Genomic DNA, 26,485 nt, shown 5'->3' with positions numbered 1-26,485 from the left:
TGCTCCTGCTGGAGAAACTGCAAAAGGGGCTTTTAAGAGTGCTGAAAACTTTTCTACCTCTGTAAAGTCTTCAAATCTCCCTGCGAATATCTTTTTAAGATCTTCAATGTAGTTCAGTATTGAGCACATTTAAGTGTTGGAAAATGTATTTTAGGAAAGCCACAGCAAACATACTTCTTTCGTTTGCCAGGAACTAATGCTCTATTGCTTCTTGGGTATTCAAGTTTTATGGGAAGGTAGTTATGACCAAAAAAGTTCAATCAATTGACCATTACTTAACCAACAAACATTGTTGTGTTAAAGCAAGTCAAAACGTATTGAATTGCACTCAGATAGAAAAACGTTGAACTGCCTATGCCGAAGAGCAGAGCCACATCTCATAAAATTAATCAAGTTAATTAAGCAAAGATAAAATGGTAGCGCAACATTATTTTCTTTGGTTCGCTTTACAAGCCCCCTTTCTTTGCCGACCATAGCTAAGGTTCCATCAGTTGACAAAGACACCATTTTATCGTAACTAATGTTTGATTTCGTCATGAACTCATCAAAAGTCTGGAATAAATCTTCTCCACAAGTCTGGCCTTTAAGTGGCAAGACTGCAATAAATTCTTCCCTAAATATTTCCACTGGGTAGTATTGGCAATTATAAAGACGGAAAAAGAAAAACATATTATCAAATAGATTTGGTGATTTATTGAGAATAATTAGCGAAAAAAAATTGTAATTATAGGTGAATTAGAACTAGTAACAGACATTGAATAGAATTGGTAGAAAACAAGCATCTTGGTTAAAAAATATCGAAGAATGGACCGAGATAAGGTCAGCAGAATAACTGTTAAAATAGCTCAGGGGAAAGAGCCTTGTGCTCTGTTAATCGCCAAGGTGAAGCGGACTTGATAAGACACTTAAATAGGATACAAGTAAAAAAATAAATCTCTGTGCCGAGTCCTGTCCTGTCGCGCGCATCAATAAGACAACAAAAGATTACAAACATGTTTACAATTATTAATATAAAAATGCTTAATTTATATCGTCCAAATACGTAGTCGGGAACTTAATAACAGCGCAGAAGGAATCGTCTTTAATATTGTTATTTGTTTGTTATCATTTAAGCCAGTGACAGTGCTACAAGTCGGTTTAGAAATGGAGAAAGTCGTAATCGCGGTATGTGTGCTCATGACTGTGATCAGTGCCCTGCCTCCGAGGCACATCAAAGGAATTCAGATCAAGAACAATGGACAAGAAGGACTTTGGATAGAAATGACGAATGAAAACAGTTTTAACTTACCAGCTGGGCAAATGGTGAATATATTTTTTGTTTGTGTAGTCTTTGTTATTTCTGAGATACAACGTTTCGGTTTCAATACATACAATATATATATATATATATATATATATATATATATATATATATATATATATATATATACATATAATATACATTGCAAAGAATATGACCAGAATAAATAAATTCAGAGGTTTGATTGGTCAAGCATTGGCAAATGAAAGACGCCAACTACTTCATTATTTTAATAGAATACCTTTTGCTTTTTTAATTATTAAGCATCTTCAGTTTTAAAACAGTTTACATTCACAGTTCACATTAAAAATACAACAAACTAAACGAGAAAAAAAAAAACAAACAACACTATAACGACATACACTTTCCATATACTGCCTATAGTTGATAGATGAAAACGTTATTATTTGCTTTCTGTAGATCTGTAAAGCCTAGATGTAATGTTCTGCCTAAGTTAGTTTAAGGCCAGATTTATTCTTGTGCTTTTCGTTAATGCTTACTTTAAGAAATGCAAATAAACAGTAATTAAAAAAGCCGAAAAGAGCCAATTTTAGCGTTTTCGACTCCATTTTCAATAGGTTTAACATAAAACTAATATTAAAAAAAATGAGATGAAAGCTTAAGCAAAGTAGTTCCAAAATGTGTAACTTTATTTTGGTTTTATATTAAAAAAGTCAGTTTAAAAAATCCATAGATATATAGATTTAACAAACGCCTAAACTTTAACGTTCGAAAAACATTGTTTATTTCTTACCCACAGTTGAATTTTATTTTAATCGAAAGAATATGATGATGCTACAACATTACAATAAAAAGTTGACACATGTATGGCGGTTGTTCCATCAGTAAAGATTCCGGATGATGTTATGGTCATCCATGATCCAACTGACTAGAGAGTCAGATTATTAATGCGGTTCTCTTAAGTGATCCAAATCAGTTTCTCGTCTTCAAAAAAGGTGTATTTCTGTGTTATAGCTGTAAATGATTTTCTCACTATATTATATTATATTGTATATATAGTATGTATAGTTACAGTACTAACTCAAGATGATATGCTTATTGAAAAACTTAAGGAATTATTATTCCTTTAAAATCTCATTGTTGTTGGAGACTTTAATTTTCCAGAGATTACCTGGCCCATCATTTGCAAAACGGATACTATCAATTGCAAAAAAACTTGTTTAAAACTTTATCATGAGCTCAAATTTAATACAACTGATAACTGAACCTACAAGGTTTAGAGCCGACAATAATCCTTCAATTTTAGGCTTATTTTTCACAAATGACGATCATTTAATTTCTACACTTCCTGTGTCCTCTTCTGTGGGTATTTCTGACCACTCGCTTATTACTGCTTACATTTAATTTAGTTTAACACTGTTAAACATTCCTTTAATGTTAATTCAGTTTTATCCCAGTTAAACTGGCAATTTATTTTTCTTAATCGCTCAGATCCATCGTCAATATGGGACTCTTTTCTTCATACAGCAATTACAACAATTTCTGATCATACAACCGAACGTGAATTATACAGAAATCGACTAAAACCTTGGATTAACCTCTTAGCTACCCACTTAATTTGACACAAGCGAAAGCTTTGTTCCCTTCATGATTTTCTAGCTCACCGTAATTTTTCTAACCGAGTCAAAAAATCGCTGGTAAAATTAAGAACACAATTTGAAGATATATCTATCATATTTCAAGTAGTATTAGTAAAACAGATTATCGGTACTTTCGCAGATCTTTATTTTCTAAAGTCTCCATACCATTATTTCAAAAAACTGGCAGGTCTTTATGTTCTTCGAATAACGAATCTTCGGAATGTTTACAGTTAATTTTTTCTCACGATGAAACTAACGATATCATTCCTCAAATAATGTGCCCACGTTTCCCTTAAACTCTTGATAATATCTCTTTCACACCGGATGCAATTAAACATCATTTATGGAAATTACGCAATAATTCGTCACCTGAATTAGACGAACTAACCTCCTTTTTCCTCAAAAAATGTGCAGAATCTGTAGCCATCCCTATAATCCTCATAATGCTTGTTTCTTTTAATCAAGGTTCTCTCCCCTCCTCCTGAAAATTGGCTTCGGTTACTCCTATATTCAAGAAAAAAGGAAATGAACTTGATTGCAATAATTATCGTCCAATCAGCCTGGTTCCTATAGTCGGCAAAGTCGTGGAATCCATTATTTCGAAAGCTATGTCTGAGTTTCCCCTTCAAGAAAATGGGCATCCCTCACCAAGAGCATGGCTTTATCAAAGGTCGTTCAACGATCACAAACTTACTTCACTGTGTTAATGATTGGACATCATTTTTAAACAATCGGCATCCTGTTGATGTAGTCTACTTAAGCTTCTCCAAATCTTTCGGACGTGTGCCCAAACATCGATTACTAGCTATGGTATCCGCGGAAAGTTAAACATTTGGATTTAAAGTTTTCTATCCGAGAGATACTTCAGGGTTCGTGCTGAGGAAGACTACTCACTAGATAAGCCAGTGAAGAGCAAAGTTCTACAAGGATCAGTACTTGGACCACTACTTTTTTGTATCTACACTGGTGACCTTCAGCTCATTATATTAAGTAAGGTTTTCATTTACGCTGATGATACCAAATTATACGTGAATCAAATTATTAACCAGCATGTTCTTTAACACGATCTTGACGCAATATTCAAATGGTCCCGAGAATGGTTACTTCAGCTGAACATTGAAAAATGCGTTGTTAAGTGATAAATAATAGTGACTCTAATTGGTCTGATCACATAGTGACGGTGTGTAAACGTGCAAACTTGAAACCGTTTTTGATCCTAATAACTGTAGATATTAGTAAACTTTACTCAATATTCGTCAGACCTATTCTTGAGTTTGCCGTGACAGATCTTAGTTTAAAACTTTACTTGAAAATGTCCAGCGTAAAGCTACAAGACTGACATACGACCGTGTAAGACCTAATTATGAAGATTGACTCTCCATGGCTCATCTTACAACATTCGAGCAGCGACGTCTTCAAGGTGACGTAATTATGTCCTTCCGTATTATAAAATATAATTTTGGGAACCTAAACATCATATTTACTTTAAATTAAGACAAAAGATTTGGCCATCGTTACAAATTAAAGACGGAACAGACTACGGCAAGGTCCAGAGTGAACTTCTTGCCCAACAGAATATTTAATATCTGGAACAATTTGGATCAAGACATCATATTGTAACATTTTTTTATAGTTAATATATTAAATTATTTCTAATCCTTTTACCCCGTTGCTGAGACGCCGATGGCCGTATTTGCAAATAATATATACGCGGTTGGTCGGTTGACCATTAGGAAGTTTTATTAAAAATTACCGAAATATTACGGAACAATCTACCTACTTATTTAAAAACGACGGTTTAGGTAATCCTCGGTTAATTCCTTCCGGCTGTAAGGCCGGGTTCCTTTATGATAAATTTGTTAAATATCGTCGGGGCACGTAGAAATGTTTTTCTATAATAACCTAATTCAAAGGATTGTATATTTCATCACGTTCCTAGCTAGAAGGGTACCGTTAGTTTCGATGTTCGTTGGAATCTTTTTGTCTTCTTAGAAATAGATACAGGCTGATTGTCATTTTCCCCACCTTTTTCTTGGGTAGTTTGGTAAAATTTTAGAGGAACCAACTTACTTCTCGGTGGGTACTAGTTGAGAAAAGACCCACTTCTGAGTGGACATTCGTTGAGAAAAGACCTACTTTTCGTAAGGCGCTTTGTTCATTATCGTCTCTGTGCATTTTCTTTCTAAGTGTGTATACACTTGTATATTTGAGTTTTTTGATCTACTAATACCATATTAGATTAAATATTCTTATAAAGTACCTTTAATTTTAATTAACTTCAGTGCTTGATACAAGTAAAGTATTATAGTAAATTAAATTAACTTCAGTGAAATAGTGCAGCAGTCATTAGGAATTACTGTAAGTTACCATAATCTTAGTATCTCCACTTATCTGGGCGAATAATATGGTATTCTATCATATTTTTTTTCAATCATCTGGGCGAATCTAAGTTCATCCATGTCTTCACCTGTAGTTGAGAGTAACTACTGATTTTTACATTCAATATTTTCTTACGAACTTTTCATCAGCTACTAAGAAATTTCAATAAATATAATTACGAACATTTAGTTCTCAATCATTAAATAACAGTGCGAGATAGATAATCAACTTAACCAAGTGCGGTTTGGTTAAATTTTTATTTCGGTAACCTTTTTGTACTCTAGTAAATGTAGATTTGATAAATTTTTGTTATTTGCTATAATTGTTATGCATTTTTAACCCAGTGTCTCGAGATATGCCCAATAAACAGCAAAAAGAGACCTTTAATCAACCTTGGTTGAATTTTTTCTTACTCACTATCAGGCTCTCTTCGGTGATAATTGAACCTGTGCATTATTATATTGTTGTATTTGTAAAGGTACTTATTCATATTACTGCTTATTATTATGTGTACACCACCATTTCATAATTGATGGTGTGTTTTTATTACTTGTATGTACATTCAGCTACCGACATCATTGTATTGTTGAATATATTGTTTTTGTTTTATGTATGTATTTTAATTGTCGACTCCTAACAAGTTTCCTGATATAACCATAACTCTGAATATTTGCTTTTTACCTTTAAATATTACTATACCTTTGACCAGTAGAAAGATCAAGCCGATTAAGTTTTGTAGGTAAGTAGGTGGACGAAGTCCACCTAATATGTTTATTATTTGTTTATATAGTGTGTTGACCAAATTTATTGAATAGTTAACTGTTGAGATCTTTCCTTGGATTTGGTATCAGAACCAAAATATCTTTCTTTATTTCTTTTCTTTTCTAAGGTTTCTTAATTTTCTCCTTAAACCCCAAAAAATTAAGTGGCGCCCTGTTCCCTATCTTATCTTATCTTTGGTAATTTTACCCATCTATCTTTTTGTTTATTTATGTATCTTTTCTAATATCTCTTATCCTATCTTTACTTATTTCGTCTCCCGGTTCCAAAAGATAGTTTCGAACCCACGACTCGCTCTCCACCAACCATCTGGCTGTCGCCCGCAGTGTCTCCATTGGTGATTTTTCTAGCACCATCCAAAAAAGGTTTCCGAGGTTACAATATGATCGCCAACTAGTGTTAACACAACCAATAATTGTGTCTTAAGCCCATAAAAACATAATATTTAATTTAACAATGCCACAAGCAAGTAGTTTCAGAATCTTGCCGGTGTTGACACGTTTAAAAATAAACTTTATAGCTCTTTATTTTATTTATAGGACTGCGTTACGTTAGGACCGCATTATTTATTTATTGTTTCACAATTTTATATGATTTACTTTATAGTAGATTGGTATCACTTTTATAATAATATTTTTCTTTGTTTTTGTGCATAATAGGAGCTCGCTCCTCTGCCCCTATTTGTTTTATAATAATAATAATAAACTCACGATTTCCTGTTAAAACCACATATGCAATGAAAGAGTATTAAGAATACTAGATAAATACAACAAGCTTGTCTTTCAAAGAGCCCAAAAACGGCAGCACGAATATATGTCAAAATCTTTTTGCAACTCTCTACTACTACTATCCATATACAATATTTTCTTTGCTTTCTGTTTGGAATTGATTTTAAAAACAAACTTAATTCAATTCTACCATCGAAAATAAGATCGTATTCACTCATCTACGTTTATAAATTATTGACTGCATAACAAATACGACGGATGTGACGAAATATCCTCTTTAAATTTGTTTTTCTCGTTTTTTTTTCAGGCGTCCGTTATCCTTGAAGACAGCTGGTCGGGTAAAATATTCGCCAGGTCGGAAGAGTGTCAATACAAGAAGTGTAATTCGCCATACACGGTAGCAGAACTGACGTTCGGAGGAGACGCGAAGGATGACAGATATCGTGTTTCTGTCATAGATGGATACAATAAACCGATTAAGGTAAGTACGAGTAAATACAGGGTTGCGAACAAGTCTACCAACAAGGTGGTTTCTTTAAAATAAATAAATAATTATGAAAATGATGAAAAGGTTGCTGGTGTAAGCACTCATGAATGTTAGGGCCTAGGACTCACAATCCGTGTTAGTTTATAGATTTTTATTAAACAAACGATTGGGCGACAGATTTTGCTATTTACAGGTTATACAGCATCATCAGGCCCTCAAGAAACTAAATGCTGAAATAGACGATATATGTAAGCCGATATGTATACAACCAAAAAACCAAAAATTTTTCATTAAAAGTACTACTAAGAATATGTAGGACTTGATCAACAGTGAGTTACATAAAAAACAACAAACGACATAAAAAAAATATATAAAATATAAAAAATGGCTAGCAATATATCTACAGTATCAGGTGCGACAAAAGTACTTTGAAAGTTGAAAGCCTAAAAAAGTGTGAAGTCTATACAGTCTATAACATGAAATGTGTTTCAAAGACCCAACTTCAGTCGGATGTTAACTGGTGTATATATTGCAAAGTTGCTTATACGTATTGTTTAATAGAATGTGAAAACACTGGTTTGTCTTCACTTCTTCGCTGGTTCACTGGTAAATAGAATTGAATTGAAACGCTGTGGACTGTAATTTCGTTTACTTGTAATAGAATAGGTTTAACACGTCTAGGTATGTGTACACTCTTAGTTCTTACTTAATTCTTACTAATTCTAAAAATGGAATGAATGCGCATAACCAAGTGCGTTGTTGACATGGTTGCCATTTAACAAATATCAAAAAATCCGAACACACATATAATACAGAGGTACTTACATATCAGTATAAGGAATTATGTAGGTGTGTCATAATCTGATCTACTGATCTTTTTCCTTTTCCTTTCCTTTTGTACTTTTCCTTCCAGTATAACTTGAAGTAATTCGTATCTTTCGCCTCTCAACACATGACCCAAGTATTGCATTTTCCTCTCTTTGATTATTCTTAGTAATTCTTTTTGTTTACACATGCGACGAAGTACCTCAATATTAGTACCCATGGAATTCTCAGCATTCGTCTGTATATATACATCTCAAAGGCTCTTTTTTTCTGTGTCAAATTCCATTGTCCAACTTTCACATCCATACAGTAAGACAGAAAAAACGTAACATCTGATCATTCGGATTCTAAGCTCCAGACTAAGGTCTGATCTTGTAAAAAATGTTTTCATGCTCACGAATGCTTTCCTTGCTTATTCGATTCTTGATAGAATTTCTTTTTTTGGATTACACTGACTATTGATATTTGCTCCCAAATATTTTATGGAATTTACCTGTTCTATTATTTGACCCTTGGCATACACATGTACGTTTATTGGTGTCTTTGAAAATATTAAAGTTTTAATTTTGGGAACGTTTAGATGTAAACCGAACATTTCGCTGTGGTGAACTACCGCATTTATTATATTTTGTAGTTCTTGTGCGTTGCTTGCTATTAAGACGGTATCATCAGCATATCTGATGTTGTCTATGCTGATTCCGTTAATCTTAATTCCGCCTTGGACCTCGTCTAATGCTTCGCTTAATATAGACTCCGAATATAAATTAAACAGTAGCGGTGATAAGACGCAACCCTGTCCCACTCCTAGTCGGATTTGTATATCTGTGGATGTTGTGTGCTCTATTTCAATTGTTGCCATTTGGTGCCAGTATAGTTCTGAGATAAGTCTTGTTCGTCAACTCCAGTTGTTCTCAGAATTTCGATCATCTTTTGATGACTAACGCAGTCAAATGCTTTTCGATAGTCAATAAAACATGCATAATATACATCTACATTCATGTCTCTGCATCGTTGCGTTAACACATTTAAAGCAAAAAGAGCCTCTCGTGTTCTCAATCCGTTTCGAAATCCGAATTGAGTGTCACTCATCTGGAACTCGCACTTCTTGTAAATTCGTGTATGGATATAATATAATATAATAATATTCGATAATCATCGCATTGTGAGGAATTCGATTTTTTTGGTAATGCTACTAATGTTGATTTTAGCCAGTCTGTTGGTATTTTCTTCTTCTTTACGTGCCATCTCCGCGACGGAGGTTGGCAATCATCATGGCTATTCTGATCTTAGATGCTGCTGCTCTGAATAGTTCAATTGATGTGCATCCGTACCATTCCCTCAAGTTACGCAACCATGAGATTCTTCGTCTTCCTACACTTCTCTTGCCCTGGATTTTCCCTTGTATAATCAATTGAAGTAGGTTGTATCTCTCATTACGCATAACATGCCCCAGGTATTGCAGCTTTCGTGTCTTGATGGTTTCCAATACTTCCATTCTTTTGTTGATTCTTCTCATGACTTCGTTGTTTGTTACATGCTCGGTCCATGATATCTTCAGGATTCTTCTATACACCCACATTTCAAATGCTTCCAACTTTTTAGCAGTCGACGCGTTAAGTGTCCATGCTTCTATCCCATAAAGCAGAGTCGAGAAAATATAGCACCTTGCCAGCCTAACTCTCAAGTCCAATTTTATCTTACACAAAGTACCTTTCTCATTTTATTGAAGTTTGTACGTGCTTTCTCTATTCGAACTTTGATTTCTTTGGAGTAATCGTTTGTGTGATTAATTATTGTGCCAAGATAGTGGTAGTTTTCAACTTGTTCTAAAGCACTACCGTTAATTGTCAGGCTTTCACCATTATTTTGGGTTTTTGATATCCTCATAAATTTGGTTTTCTTGGTGTTTATTGATATTTTACCTGTGTTGGTATTTTACCTGTGTCATATATCTTATTGAATAGTGCTGCTATTAAGTCTGGACCGGTGGCTTTTCCATCTTTCTTTTTACTGCATGGATCACTTCTTCTTTGGTTATTTCTGGCTTTTTAATTTATTCGATTATCTGTGGATGGTGGACAATAAGGTCTATCGTCGTCAAAAAGAGTTTGTATGTATTCTTTCCATCTCTCTAGTTTGTCTTTTGTACCCAAAACTATTTCGTTATTATCATTTTTTAATATTGTTGCTTGTCTCTTTTTGTGTCTACCTGTCATTTCTTTTACTTTTTTATGAATATTAAAGGTGTCGTATTTTTCCTGAAGTTGTTCGATTTCTAGGCATTTCATTGACATCCAGTTTTCTTTCTTTCGTTGACATCAGTTGGTTAACGCATATATATTTCAGAGCATATAGCATATAAAAAGATTCAAATTTTGAGTCGCAAACATATTAGTCACGAATATAACCCTGAAGCAAACTCACTATAATTTTGACCTCAATGTTAATTAGATTCCCTTGCATTTCTTGACAAGCGAACATTGTATGCCAAATTGTTTATAACAATTCCACTACCGTCATTGTAAATCAGCATCAATCATTCTATTGACATTGCGAATAATAATAGTCGAAGAACTGGCTCCTATGTATTAGGCGCCTGGTAAAAGATTTGAAAAGGCGGTTGTCTTATTAGTTATGACTTCAAAAGATTCCATTAAACCCAATGCTTCACTTAATAATGTTTCAATAATAACAGTTATTTGAGCTTAAATAGTTTTGTGCCCGATCTAATAACATTCACACAGAGACAGCTCTTTGTTTCTCTTGCTAGTCATCCGAGTTTCCAATCAAGGTTGACATAAATACACTACAAAAATGCCACATTTTGTTAGAAATGTTTTATTAATATTTAATTTTAACAAAATATATATAAAACCTTAAATATATAAAAACTATATAGAAAAATGTTCAAAAGGTGTAAAATTAAATTGGCATTCGGGATGTGACGTAGATTTTTGTAGCATACAAGGTAGGAAAGAGGGAAGCAAAGCATGCTGTGGTTGCTGCTAAGAAAAGATCATCATCTGTACAGCTATATGAAGAATTAGAAATAGACTAGGGAATGAAAAGGTTACAAAGCATTGATAAAACAAGAGACAAATCATCAACCCACGTGCAGTAGACTAAGAGATGGTATGAGTACTTTAGAAGTTGAAAATGAAGAACACCAGAGGAAAGACAGAGGATGCGGAATCTCAAACGAGAATGTAATACAGGAGATAGTGAGAGTTGAGTTTGTCGAGTCGTTAAATAAGATGGTAATACAGTAGGACTTGATGGAACACCTGTGAAAGTTTGGAAGGTTCTAGGAGAGGAAGGGATTGATCTTTTATAGCAAATTATGAGTAGGATCTGTGAGGAAGAAAGGGTGCTAAATGCATGAAGAGAGAGTGTGATGGTATCATTGTATATAGATAAAGGGGACATTCACGACTGTCATATTTATAGAAGGATAAAGGTAATGTCGTATACAATACAAATTTGGGAGAGAATCGTAGAGAGTTAATGAGAGATACATCGATAGGAGAAGAACAGTTTGGGCTTATGCCAAGAAGGAGAACAACGGACACATTGTTTGGTTTAAGACATGCTGCGATAAAAAAGGTGGGCTATATTTGGTATTTATAGATCTTGAGAAGGCGTACGACACTGTTCCTAGACAAGAACTATGTAGGTGTATGAGAGAAAAATGTGTTCCTGAGAAGTACATAAGGTTCGTGAGTCCCTATTTGTTTAATCTTGTTATGGATGTACTGACAGAGAAAGTAAGGAAGAGGACTCCTTGGTCAATGCTTTTTGCTGATGATATCGTGTTAGTAGAGGAGAGCAAAGATATGTTGGAAGAGAAGTTGGAGGATTGGAGTGGGGCTATTAAAGAGGGAGGACTTAAGATTAGCAGGTCGAAAAAAGAGTACATGTGACTACGAGATAGAGGAATATTTCACGGCATAGAATTGCTTGGAGAAAAACTAGGAATATTAGGATAATTTAAATACTTTGGCTTCTATATAACAAAACAAAGAAAGATGGAGAAGCAATTACTCCAAAGAGTAACTAAAATCTTGGAACTCCATTAACATTAACAATTACTACAAATTTGTTGATGTACAAAATAGAGGATTACATTATTACGTTACAAAACAGCCATTATTGTTAATTTTACGTTGATAAATTTTTCTTAATACTTACTTTCTGACATACGTTATTATATATATTACACAGAGCACTTTGATTTTAACAGTGTATTTACCTTTTTAAATAAACTCATTTTAATGAAATATTGATTTAATATAGTGAAGTCTATTGTATCTGTTGTGTTTTAGATTTCACGTTGGAATAACTGACGTGAATTTATAATGTTCAGGTATTAAATATAATGATGGAAATCTTCTGATATGACTAAACCTATATGTATGTGATCACTGTATTATTATAATAATATTCTATTTGATGGATTTGGTTTCAATTCTATGAAATAATATCAGAAATTCGTTTAAATATGTTATGTGTCCATTATTTCATACTAGAGCGTGATAGATACCTATTTGCCAGTAAAAATTTTAACATCTCACATAGATCTCACTGTAGTATTTTACTTAGCTCAACTCTGTCAAAGGCTTTGTGAAAATCGACAAATATTAGCACTAGAGGTTTATTGAACACATTTCTTTAATAAAGATCTTCATTTCTTGCCATATAATCAGACCCATCCTGCAGAAGGATGAGCGCAGATGAGCCTGGACTAGTCACTATTCCACTACTTTCTCTATTAGGGTTTTTATGCCTTGTAGATGATCATTAGTTTCGTAACTTTTTCAGAAATCCTGTCTGTTCTCTTTGTGTATAAGTCTCTAATTTGCTTTCCATTCTTTTAACCGTTATTCGCGTATATATATATATATATATATATATATATATATATATATATATATATATACAAACAACACAGTTTATTAGGGTTGCAGTCAGAAAATTGGCCGGGATGTTAATGAAACACTCTTATGACTTTTCGTCTAGCTTTCGGAATCGTTTTGTTCCTTTTTCAAGACACTATAATAAGAAAAAAGTGTGAATATTTATAAAATATCGCAAATCTTCAGTGCAACTTACTAGTCGTTGAGATTATTTACAAAAGCATAGACACTCAACATTAATAACAACACACATAAAATATAAAATAGTGGACAAAATACATTTAAAATTCTTTAAAATTTTGGTACAAGTAGTAAAAATTTTGTTGTCATCTTTTACTAGTGTGTTTTAACTCTGGCACATAGAGAACAAAAAGAAAAAATCCTATGATTAAAAAATAATTAGGTGTATTTAATATCATGTTTCTTTTTAAGAAATACTAGAGGCCCATCTTAGGTGATTTTAATTTTTAAACCTGTCTTAATGGTATGCAACATGTTATGCATATAACTGTAATTTGTGTGGGTACGGGTACAGGTAGATATTAATTTTATTTTGGATGTTTTTCCAGTAAGTAACAATAAATGTTGCTCAGTTTATCTATGTCTGACTTTTTATTGATGCAAGATGTACTTGATTTTATGGAACACATTTCCAAGAAAACACGTTTTGAATGGTTCTTTTCCTTTGCCAAAATACAGGAATCCTCGAAATTAAATTCATGTTTCAACGCTAATGCATGTTCTGTCAATGCACATGCATTTATTTTTTTGGTTTTTATATCGCTACGATGTGAGATCACCCTACTGTGAAAATTACGAGATGATTCTCCTATATATATTTTGTTGCAATTATTACACGGTATAGAATAAACAATATTCGATGACTCCTGTATTGTGAAAGGATCTTTTGTTTTTGTGTACAACTTCGATATCGTTTTCACATTTTTGGTTGTAATTTTTAAATCACTAACATTTTTGAAGATGTTCATTAGCTTCGGTGTCAAAACTGGAATGTAAGGTAGGCAACCATAAGTTATTTTGGATGGTATCACTGATGTGTTCTGTGTCAATGTCAATTGTCGGACCTCAGTGTTATGAAAATTTTGGTTGTCAGAAAAATGCGAAAGAAACGGAGAACCGAAAATGAGTTTATTTAACAGCCCTATAGGATAGGAGTTCTCTTGTAATATAGATCTCAGCTTTTTTAATCCCTTGTCTCTGAACTCGATGTGTGACAAGTTGATAACCCTAGTTTTCAGGGCCAAAACCAAATTTGTTTTCATCTTGGATGGATGTTGAGAATGAAAGTTTATAAAACGGTTACTAAAACAAGGTTTACGATACCACTCAGTCCTTAGCATGCCATCATTGCCACGATGGATTAGCATATCTGATTCCTTTTTTAGAAATGCTAATCCAAAATAACTTATGGTTGCCTACCTTACATTCCAGTTTTGACACCGAAGCTAATGAACATCTTCAAAAATGTTAGTGATTTAAAAATTACAACCAAAAATGTGAAAACGATATCGAAGTTGTACACAAAAACAAAAGATCCTTTCACAATACAGGAGTCATCGAATATTGTTTATTCTATACCGTGTAATAATTGCAACAAAATATATATAGGAGAATCATCTCGTAATTTTCACAGTAGGGTGATCTCACATCGTAGCGATATAAAAACCAAAAAAATAAATGCATGTGCATTGACAGAACATGCATTAGCGTTGAAACATGAATTTAATTTCGAGGATTCCTGTATTTTGGCAAAGGAAAAGAACCATTCAAAACGTGTTTTCTTGGAAATGTGTTCCATAAAATCAAGTACATCTTGCATCAATAAAAAGTCAGACATAGATAAACTGAGCAACATTTATTGTTACTTACTGGCAAAACATCCAAAATAAAATTAATATCTACCTGTACCCGTACCCACACAAATTACAGTTATATGCATAACATGTTGCATACCATTAAGACAGGTTTAAAAATTAAAATCACCTAAGATGGGCCTCTAGTATTTCTTAAAAAGAAACATGATATTAAATACACCTAATTACTTTTTAATCATAGGATTTTTTCTTTTTGTTCTCTATGTGCCAGAGTTAAAACACACTAGTAAAAGATGACAACAAAATTTTTACTACTTGTACCAAAATTTTAAAGAATTTTAAATGTATTTTGTCCACTATTTTATATTTTATGTGTGTTGTTATTAATGTTGAGTGTCTATGCTTTTGTAAATAATCTCAACGACTAGTAAGTTGCACTGAAGATTTGCGATATTTTATAAATATTCACACTTTTTTCTTATTATAGTGTCTTGAAAAAGGAACAAAACGATTCCGAAAGCTAGACGAAAAGTCATAAGAGTGTTTCATTAACATCCCGGCCAATTTTCTGACTGCAACCCTAATAAACTGTGTTGTTTGTTTATATTGACAGTCACTAATATCCAGTAATTCTTATATATATATATATATATATATATATATATATATATATATATATATATATATATATATATATATATATATTGTTATGATATGTCAAATCGAGAAAAATATTGGTTTGTTTAAAAATATTTCAAAGTTCAAAAACATTAAAATAATTCAGATAAGTAGGATAATATCCAACAAACATTTCGGAGAAGGAAAGTTATTAAATTCTTGGATTACCTGTACTAAACAAAATGTAAGCTTTGCATAAATTATTTCTTTGTTATACTTGAGTGACCCGCATAATTTTAAGTGAAATCCAAAGACAATTGAAATACATTAATGCAGTGATTAAAGACAATAGAAGGGATTATAGAAAGAGGTTTTTGGTAGTTTTTAAGAATTATAGAAAAATATTATTTGTAAATAAGTTTTAGGAAATTTATAATTATAGGTAAAAATTTGTTTGTTATCGAAATGAAAAAATGGGGGAATTGTGACGAGTTTTGATTGGCGGAGATTGAAAAGGTGGGATAAGTATGTAGGAAAAAGTTTAGCGAGATTGAGGAGAGAGAAGAGAGAATCAGTGGGTTTCCAAGTCTGTAAGACGAACAGTGATTGTTCTCTGGCGGTTCCTAAAATGTAGCAAGCAGTAGTGTTGAATGTTAGTGAGTTTTTGTGGAGTTAGTGTATCTGACAGAAGCTGAAGCAGCAAAATATTGTAAGTCATATTTCTCTACTTATATTCCAAGAGTCACTGTTCAGGCCAACGAGAGATTCAGTTTATCGTAAAGAGAAGATATTCCAAGAGTCATTTTTCACTCGGGCCAACGAGAGATTCAGTTTATCGAGAGGAGAAAGGCTATCATAATTTGAATGATTTGTGCTTTTGAAGGAGATCATTAAGGACGATATACTTGCAACAATCTGTGTAAGATTGCTGATTACATAGGGAGCGGTTGAGAGGAGATAATATAGTCTACAAGGAACAAGGATTTGGACCACTCATCATCAGAGAGAGACAATTTTGTTTCTGCAGTTTTTTTCTTTTATTGATAACACAATTTTTACACGTAATTTAGAAAGGATATAAATATTTTGATTAGGAGAGTTAGAATAGTTTGGGATTTTGAGATTTCAATTAATATTGTTTGTACCATTAATTTTGATTGTTCACGTACGGAGAACAAAATTTTGAGAATCCTTATATGAGATTTGTTTATTGAAAACTTTTGAGTGTGAATTATTTCATTATTTTTTCAATATATAGTGTTAGATCATATGTGTTTTTTATTATTCCGGTATTCTCTGGACCTTACCTTTCACATGTAATAGCATAGATATTGAAGCACGAATTTAACCCTGAGATAAAAGAATTAAAAATTGTGATAGAGTCATAATCATATCATTTAAATAATTTTAATTAATCAAAAAAATTAATTAGCTAATTATTGCTTGGCGCACCAAGACTTTAAATCTCACAATAATATATATATATATATATATATATATATATATATATATATATATATATATATATATATATATATATATATATATATATATATATATATATATATATATAATACGCGCTATCTCCAATGGCGCTACAGCCCAAATCGTGCCTTGGCCTCTTCAAACTATGCTTCCAAGTGGTTTTAATTTCGAGTCAGGAGCAGTCGCGCTATTAGCTCCCCCAATTTCAACGATCTTAATTCCGGAACTAGCAAACAACCAATCAACTTTTTTTTAAGAAGCGCGTTCTTTTAATACGTACTTTAAAAAATGGTCAATAATTTAAAAGGTTATTCTAATTGTTTTCTTTTTCACCTAGCATCTCTGATAGATTGTTGGGTTGGCGATAATGAGACCGTTGTTGTTCACAATCTTAAGAGTCTATTAAAATTTGCTAGATGCTTAAAGATGTGTTACACAGTTGGATACCGTTAGGGTCACTGTTTGTAGAGGTATATATGTGTTAGTCTTGAGTGGTCCTAGGCGTAATCTCGTTAGCACTGTTTGTAGGCGGCGGTTGTCAGTTCTTGGGCACCAAGCTGTTATGTCGTTTTTGATAGATCGAAGTTTAGAATGAATTGGGATCACTTGCGTTTACATAAGCAGAACTTTCGACTTAAGCTACGATTTTAAGTCACATGGTGAGATCCTATCCTTACTCGTTACTCACTTCGCGCACTTTTATCTGCTGTTTCATTACCTTCCATGTCGATGTGTTATGGGATCCATACAAATTTTATTAGCTTATATGTTTCCTGGGCAATTAGAACTTTGAATTTAATTTTCTTTTATATGGGCTGTTTGGAATATAGGTGTGTGACTGCGATAGAGCTAGTCTAATTTTGTTTATTAGCTCAAAAATTCAGTAGTTATTAAGAAGTGTCTCCTGGCTCCCCTAACTAACGAATTTTAATTTCACAAATTGCATTTGAAAGTTTGAATGCCCTTCTAGATGTCATATAGTTTTCAACTATCTGAAGTGCCTCTCTATAAGTAAAATAAATAAAATCAGAAAAAAGCTTAATTTTTAACTATTTCGTTGTGATTTTTATTTTTTTCCGTTAATAATAATGATTTTTAAGATTTTCAACTACAATTATCTAATGTAAAATTTAATTGCAAAACTTTTGTTCCTGTTGAAAGTTGTTTTAAATCCTGTAGCTGAGATATATGAGAAAAACGGAGAAAAATCCTAAAATTTTTGAATTTTTTTAATACAATATTTAATAAAAACCCAATTTTGAGAACTCACACACAGTGAAATTTTGATTTCTAGTAAAATCTAGAAGCGATTTATGCAAAGAAAACTACGGTTATATATACCCAAATGTAGCCATTATTTTAATGGGAATAGGCCACAATTGGAGGTTAAAATAAGTTTATTGACGTTTCAGTCTCCACCTTGGATCTCGTTCTCAAAACATTGATAAATTAAACAATCGAATGAACTATCTTACAATAAAGTCGTCCCAGGAACGCAACTCGGCAATGTTGGCAATATCATTTTCATGTCGTCTACTTTAAAATGTATAATATATGTCTGAATTGTCAATATAAATGAGTCAGATAAAATTAAATTAGAAGAATTTTTCACCAAGTAACAAAAAACAAAATTTGTTTAGTTTATTAATGTTTTGAGCACCATTACCGAAGTGGAGATTCAAACGTCAATAAACTTATTTTAACCTTCAATTATGGCTTATTCCCATTAAAATAGTAATTACTTTAAAATGCCACAAGACAACAGCTTCAGAACGATATTAAAAAACCAAATGTAGTCATTTTAAAACAGAAACCGCCTGGTCTACAACGCAAGCAAAATTAATTTCCACACCCTTTGATATATTTTCAATATTATTTATAAACGATTATAGTATAGTGTAAGCGTAGACTTGACTGGTCTAAACCCTAATCATAGAACTGCAGGATGTTCCGGATTATAAAAGTGGCTGGACATGTTTTCACTCTAGGGAGTTTACTCCCAGCGGAGTGCTTCGTTTAAACGCCGCTCCCACAAGACCACAACAACTTCTCTTAATGCACAAAAATTTTATTTAAGAAACTCGCTCCAATTGTGATTTAGATACCGAACAGCTGGTCTGGAATCAGTAAGAAGGATTGAAGTGCCAGTGTTGATTTTGATTAGTAATTTATTTATTTGTGTAAAGCGTGTCTCAAGATGTTTTATATAAAATAAAGCAAGGACGTATTTTACGTTTCACACAAGAGATTTATATCTTATACGATTCTCTGTATCATTTATATAGAATCAATTCTAAAACATTTAAATTTTTGCTTAAATGCAAGAAACAAATAAAAAAGAATTTTATTTCTGCTTCTATTGCTTTTGCTTGTTGTTTTGCTTCCATGTTCTTTTTTTTTTGGTCTGGCCATCGAGATTGGGATCAATGGCAATGTACATTGCCTTCAACTGGCATTCTTTCCATACCTTCTTTTCTTCTACTACAATGTGTTTAAAGGATCTCAATATACTTTGACTGCTAATTTAACGAGTTTATTGGTAAAATGTTAACTGCTGCCAATATTAAACTATTGGTGCGATATGATGTTCATGGTATGCGCATTATTCTACCGTAGACCCACATTTCATTTTATATCTTCTAAGTCTACAACTACAGCTCTTGCAAATTCCGTCAGCTTAGTGTTGGATGCTTTGGACAGACGACAGAAGGCATGTGGTTTATTTCTCGATTTGTCCAAGGCTTTTGACACTTTGGATCATAATTTGTTGCTAATAAAACTTGAGGGTATTGGTATTCGTGGTGTAGTTCTAAAATGGTTTACTTCCTACCTAGAGAATAGAAGACAAAAAGTAAAGATAACATCTAATGAACTTGTAAACGAATCAAACACATTGGATATCCATTATGGTATCCCTCAGGGTAGTGTGTTGGGTCCCCTACTTCTTATAGTATTTATTAACTGGGTTTAACATCATCAGTTATGCGGATGATACTAACATTCTAGTCACAGGAACGTCTGATCAAAATTTGCAAAATAAAACTACACAGATACTATCCACCATCAACAGTTATTTCTTATCCAACAAATTAGTTTTGAATAAAGAGAAATCAAAGTATATGATTTTCACGTCAAATAATTTATTAAACCAGCAAGCCACTATAGAAGCAGCAATAGATAAAACAGACTGCACGAAGTTGCTGGGGGTACTTCTAGACAGTAATTGTAAATGGTCAAACCACATTTCTAATTTGAAATCCAGATTAAGTAGCGCATGTTATGCATTGAGAATTCTTTCACGTCTCTTTCATACATCAATATTAAAAACAGTATACTTTGCCCATTTTTACTTAATAACCAAATATGGCATTGAAGTCTGGGGTTGTACCTCTGAATTAGAGCAGATATTCGTACTTCAGAAAAGAGCTATTAGGATAATGTATAAAATGAAATTTAGAGATTATTGTAGTGGCATCTTTAGACAAAACAATATTGTTACAATTCCTGGTCTGTATATATTTTCGTGTATAATGTATTAACATAGCAAAATTTATGAATTTAATAAATTTCAATTTAACCATGTTTATTCAACAAGATTCAGAGACAATCATTTTATGCTTCCACAAAATCGTTCTGTTTTGTTGGAAGGTAGCACACATTATGCAGCCATAAGTTTCTTTAACAAATTACCGATAGATATACGAATGAATTTACATCAGCTAAACTTTCGGAGGTGTGTACATCAATACATTTGTGAGCTAGAGCCATATTCTAAAAATAACTTTTAAGTATGTTTTATCGTGTTTATTAATTTTAAGATGTATTTCTGTAACTTTGACTTGTCTCATACATGTACTTTGTATAATGTCGCATGTGATCAATAAATTTGACTTGACTTGACATTTCGAAAGGCATTTGTTTAGAATCTGATTTTTAAATGGATTTTTAAGGCATAGTTGTGTGTTTTTTTATCGTTTTCCAATATTCTGCACAGACTATAACAGACTAAAATATTATTCTGTTGTCGTCCTAGCCTTAAATAGAAGAAAGCCAGAAAAAATTGAGTGGAGTGACTACAGATGGCAAAATCACTAGTGTTTATATATAATTTTTCGACAGCTCCTTATTTTACTCTCTTTAAAAATATCTATCACTTTAAGTACTAAATACTTATTATGTTTTTAGATCCAACCAAGTGGCCCCAACAACTTCTGCAAAGTTTCTTCGTGTAAGATCAACCTTAAGCTGAACTGTCCTCCAACACACCAAATCAAGGGAGAAGACACTGACGACACGGTAGCTTGTCACTCGCTTCCGGATGTTTTCCAGAGTTTATGTCCCCATGCAGCTACAACTGATACTGACAAAGACATGTTCTCGTGCAAGACTTCAAATACATATTTCGTCTCAATAGGATAAAATAGAGCGAAGAACGTGGAGGTTGGTTCTACGATGTAAAAATGGTAATTTTTTGTGTATTTGAACGTTGTATAAAGTGAGTAAAGTGGTTGAAAGTTAGAACTTTTAATATTACAAGCTAGAAAAATTTGATAACTTGTGGAATAAATCGTTCTGTAATTCAGTAATGGAGATATAATCATTGATTTTTAACTTGGCAGAACTGTTTTAAGTCAAGAGATTTGGCGTCCTTTTTTTTAGTGTAACTCTTTAGCAGTCCCTGACCTCAGTGGCCATCCCTGATTGTTACTACTTTGGTGATGATAATTTACTGTTAATGAACTTCTATTAAACTTTTAGACATGTTTATTACATAAAATTTCACAAAACGCTATATAATAATTATTCGACAACTTATTTTTGACATTTCGTAAATCTAACAAAACGGCTAAAAATTTTAGCTGTACTTTTAAACTGTCAACAAAATTCTTTAGTTGACCCAAATGCTTTGAACGTGTAAAGAATTACAAAAAGTTTTCGGAGAAACGGAACTGATACACTTTCAAGACTTTTTGTTGTTAAACTCAAAAGAAAAATCTTTACTGGACTTTAAAAATCAAGTAAAGATTTTTCTTAAACATTTGTTTGGTTAACTCTATCTCGGGTTAACTTTGTAAGTATCCTTGAAGCTTTTGAACTGACTTTAACTAAAACTAATAAAAGAAAAGCTTATTAGAAAATGCAAACAGAAAAATCGGTTGCCTGTAAAGTCGGTTTTACGGGCGAAGATTTTACGTGACAACGTCTTTTTCTCGGTAGAATATTTATTGATATGAATATTATTAAATTGCACAATAGGAACAAGGAATTGAATGAAAATAAGAATTGAACAAATTTTAACTATAGAAATATATTTTGTTTACTAAAACATTGTATATGTAAACCCAGTTTCTCAACTTTTGTGTCAATCTAACAATTAATCAATCAATCATAGTTTACGATAATGAAATATTAGTGTACAATTATTTACCTTTATTGTTGTAGTTGTTGTAAATGACGAATCTAAGCACTCCACATTTTCACTACAGACACAGCTGACGATACTTTAACCACACGTGTGAACTTGTATTATGACGCTTTCTCGGTTTTCCAACGCCAAGAACGCTCGAGAAAGACAGAGACACAAGCACGCACCGATTCAACGCGCCTAATTCTCTAGTGCTGCGCGCGCAGCGGACCGATCATGTTTGAGTGGGAGAGAGACGCAAGGCATTCGCCGGTCCGGCGGGCCTCTCTCTCGTTCGGTGACTCATCGTAACAGACGTGAGCGGGCGTTACACATTTTCATGAGTGACTCCGAGCCACAACCTAATTTAAGACGTTGTCACGTCAAAAAATCTTAACAACCTATAAGATGGTTTTGTTATAAAGAACACATTTTTCAAATTATATCAAATTTTTTGCAAAATTTAATTTGTTTTAAAAATTTGCAGAAATTGCAGCAATTTAAAGTAAGTAACTCTATCCATATTTTGTCGATCTATCTATAGGGATTCATTACCTTAAGGCTAGCGACTCTTCTTGTAGTGTTTACATGACTGAAGATTATCGCGTAAGAATATGTTTCGTCAGCGTATCTAAGATTATTAATTAGTTCACTATTGATTTTACCTCCAAAATCTTTATCTTATACAGCCTGTTTGAAAATTATATCCGAGTAGATATTAAATAACCGCGAATATAGAATGCATCCCCTTCTGACGCCTCTTTGAATGTAACATTCGTCAATTAATCTTCTATCGACTCGTACGACTGCTTTCTGCTTCCAATAGTAGCTTTCTATGATACGTAAGTATCTACCATTAATGCCTTAGGTTCAAAAGCATTCCATGCTGTACCATATCAAAAGCCTTTTCGTAATCGATGAAACACATAAATATCTTTAGACGTTGGTTGCGGCAACGAAGTTGTGGAGAAGCTTGGAGAAGTACATTCATAAAGTAAAAGAGAAATATCCCAGTAATTGGCTGAATCATCATCATCATCATCAACCTGTATGCGTCCATTGCTGGACATAGGTCTCCCTTAGCTCTTTTCATCTGTCTATGTCTTGTGCGGCTTCCATCCAGTTATTGCTAACACGCTTCAAGTCGCCAGTTCATCTAGTTGGTAGGCGTCGTCTGCTCCGTATTGCTTCTTGTCTTGGTCTCCACTCTAAAATACGTTTTGTCCATCAGTTTTCTGATAATCACGCAACGTGTCCTGCCCAATTCCATTTTAACGATGCGATTTTTTCGATAGCGTCTGTTGGTTTTGTTTTACGACGTATTTCTTTGTTTGGGATTCGATCTCTCAGAGAGACACCCAACATCTGGCGCTCCATAGCCATCTGAGTCACGCGAATCCTATTAACTACCTTTTTTGTGAGTGTTAATGTTTCCGCTACGAAATACATAAAAATAGGTACGCAACCACAAATACTACGGCCACTTGTTATAGAAAACGACGTCATCGAAGTAGTTAACGAATTTTTATACCTGGGAATGCTCGTTAATACTGAAAATGACACTACCGCAGAGATAAACCGCAGAATTTGCACGGCTAATAGATGCTATTTTGGGCTTAATCTCCTTTTTAAATCTACAGTTATATCAAGAAATACAAAAGTAAAACTCTACAAAACAATAATACGCCCAGTCCTAACATATGGTTCAGCAACCTTGATAGACCTATTGGTCAAAGAAGAAGAGGAAGACCCAGAACAAGATTCCTAGATAACATTGATCAAGTACTCAGTCGATGTTGCAATGACTTCTAAAGGTCGATTTATACATATTCGGGCCGTGTCCGATCCGTGTTAGTGCCGAGTCCGGGTATTTTTATTGTTATATTTACATACATACATATTTCTGTGTAAAAGAGAGTTGAAAATATGGTGACTTGGATAGAAGATCTCACCGTGTTGGCATTATTACTTGATGAAGAGGAAAAACAAGAGCAGAAAAAGTGAAAACTAAGAAGATGGAGTGTGGGAGAAAGACAAACCGAAGGAGAATTTAAAATATTCAGAGAATTATTGAACGATGAAGCAAACTTTCACGAATATTTCAGAATGTCGCACTCTTTTGTACTCTTTTTTTTTGTTTTTCTTTTTTCTTTAATACGTATAAAAATAATAACATAGCAACAGCACAACATCTCCTGTTTATCTATTTACCAGCACTCGCGTTCACAAAACAATAAAATCGGTTTATACAAGTCATTTCCGTGTATCGCCAGTGCCAAAAACAAAAATATCATTTGGAATTAATTTCAGGCCGGTCACGGCAATGTATACACTCCTAAGAGTACACTATTGTTTTTTTTGACGGACACTGTCATAACACGGAACGAACACGGCACTTATATGTATAAATCGACCTATATTCTTTAATAATGCGAGGAAAAATTTTCAATGTGTGGCTTATCAGACTCATTAATCTCCATTCGTCGCATCTTTTGTCCGCTGCTTCTTCGGAATCACTATAAAAACAGATTAAAGTTATTCCATTAAAAAGAATAACTAGAGCACTGATGTGTTCCTCTTGTATCATTTTTAAGAGTTCAGCTGGGATGTTGTCTGGTCCAGTTGATTTCTTGGTTTTAGCCGATTTTTTGAGAATTTTGGTGTTTTCTCGACTAGAATACAAACTAGACTGTTTTAGAAAATGTTCTCGGGAGGAATGCTTAGAGGAATCATAACTAAATAACTTAGAAGTAGAGAACAAATGCAACTACCAACACTAACATGTTATGGAAACGGTACTATAACATTGTGTACAAATCGTTTGATACAACATCATAAAACATAAACCTATTTTTATTAGATGCAAACGAAATTGGCAATTTCCATAACTGTTTTAACTCATTCATGAATACTTGCTATTATGATAACACTAACACCCAGTGATCTATTTATAGGACGGGTCAATATTCAAAAATATAAAACAGTTTCAAGAATATTTTCTTATATAATATCATAAGAGGTACATCTAAGGAATGGCCACTTAATAGTCATGTATTACTCTCTGTCAATACCAAAGAAACTTTAGATATTTTCTTGACACCTCTGTCATTTAACAATTATTAAAAATTTCTCATTTCATTCACTCATTTTCACTCTTTTACTGATTTACAGAACGACTATGAATGCCTAGCATTAAGATATTTATAAATAAATTATTATATTTCAAATAGTATGTACATCTTTGTAAAATAATAGCAGTATTGCAAAGAGAACAGGTTGTTTCAAAATACTTGTCAGGATGGATGTATAGTTTTCGTAATTTTTCAATTAAATCTAAAATTATAATAATTGATGCCTTAACCTTGATGTGTGTTTCTAGATTATCTGCCGGTAATTATTTTGCGATGACCTGGCCATTTTTATATGTCGACATAAGTATATGATATATATTGTAATATTTATTCCTAATTACGGCTTATTTTTATAATTTTTTAAATAGATTTTAAGAGTACAGTATTGTTAAAATATTATGACATATCTATAAATAAAATATGAATGTTCAAACTGATTTAAAATTATAACTCCAATGGATAAAATAACACCAAACGTCAGCGTCTACTGCCCACCACGACATAATATAAACAAACAACAATTCACACAGTTCTTCAGATAGATTCCTGGCAGGCGAAGACTACAACGCTAAACATATACACTGGGAATTTAGACTTGACTATGTGTATGCAAAGACAAGAATCTTACAAGCATATCCACGGTTGAGCCTACCTACTGGCCTATCAACAGAAATAAAATACCCGATTTGGTAGATTTTGGTGTCACAATGGGTTTCCCAAACAACCACTTAAGGGTTTCTTCTTGTGGTGGTCTGTGTTCTGAACATTCTCCTGTTTTAATAGAAGTAAGTTTACAGTATCCTTTACAGAACACCATCTGCCACAGTAACTAACAAATCCACAAACTAAGAAAAATTCAGAGAATAACTAATAAATTAGAATTAAATATTCAAATCACTACAAACAAATCAGGAAATTGACAATGCCATAGAATATCTTAACCAATCCATACAAGAAGCTGCATGGGAATCGATGACAATCAAGGAAATAAACCGCCAC

The 26,485-nt window shown here is 33.0% G+C and overlaps 2 protein-coding genes across 6 annotated transcripts in view; one reads left to right on the top strand and one right to left on the bottom strand.

Annotated features, from left to right (window-relative positions):
* The window catches only part of btsz (bitesize), a 513,708-nt gene that overhangs the window by 269,897 nt on the left and 217,326 nt on the right, over nucleotides 1-26,485 (bottom strand). The window lies entirely within an intron of this gene.
* On the top strand, nucleotides 1,029-25,919 carry LOC140439148 (uncharacterized). Its single transcript, XM_072528872.1, has 3 exons — nucleotides 1,029-1,302; nucleotides 7,096-7,269; nucleotides 21,137-25,919. The coding sequence occupies exons 1-3, from the start codon at nucleotides 1,144-1,146 to the stop codon at nucleotides 21,368-21,370; spliced, it is 567 nt and encodes a 188-aa protein (XP_072384973.1). The 5' UTR covers nucleotides 1,029-1,143; the 3' UTR covers nucleotides 21,371-25,919.

Source organism: Diabrotica undecimpunctata, chromosome 4, assembly GCF_040954645.1.
Source record: "Diabrotica undecimpunctata isolate CICGRU chromosome 4, icDiaUnde3, whole genome shotgun sequence".
NCBI lineage: Eukaryota > Metazoa > Arthropoda > Insecta > Coleoptera > Chrysomelidae > Diabrotica > Diabrotica undecimpunctata.
This window is presented reverse-complemented; position numbering and strand designations above follow the sequence as displayed.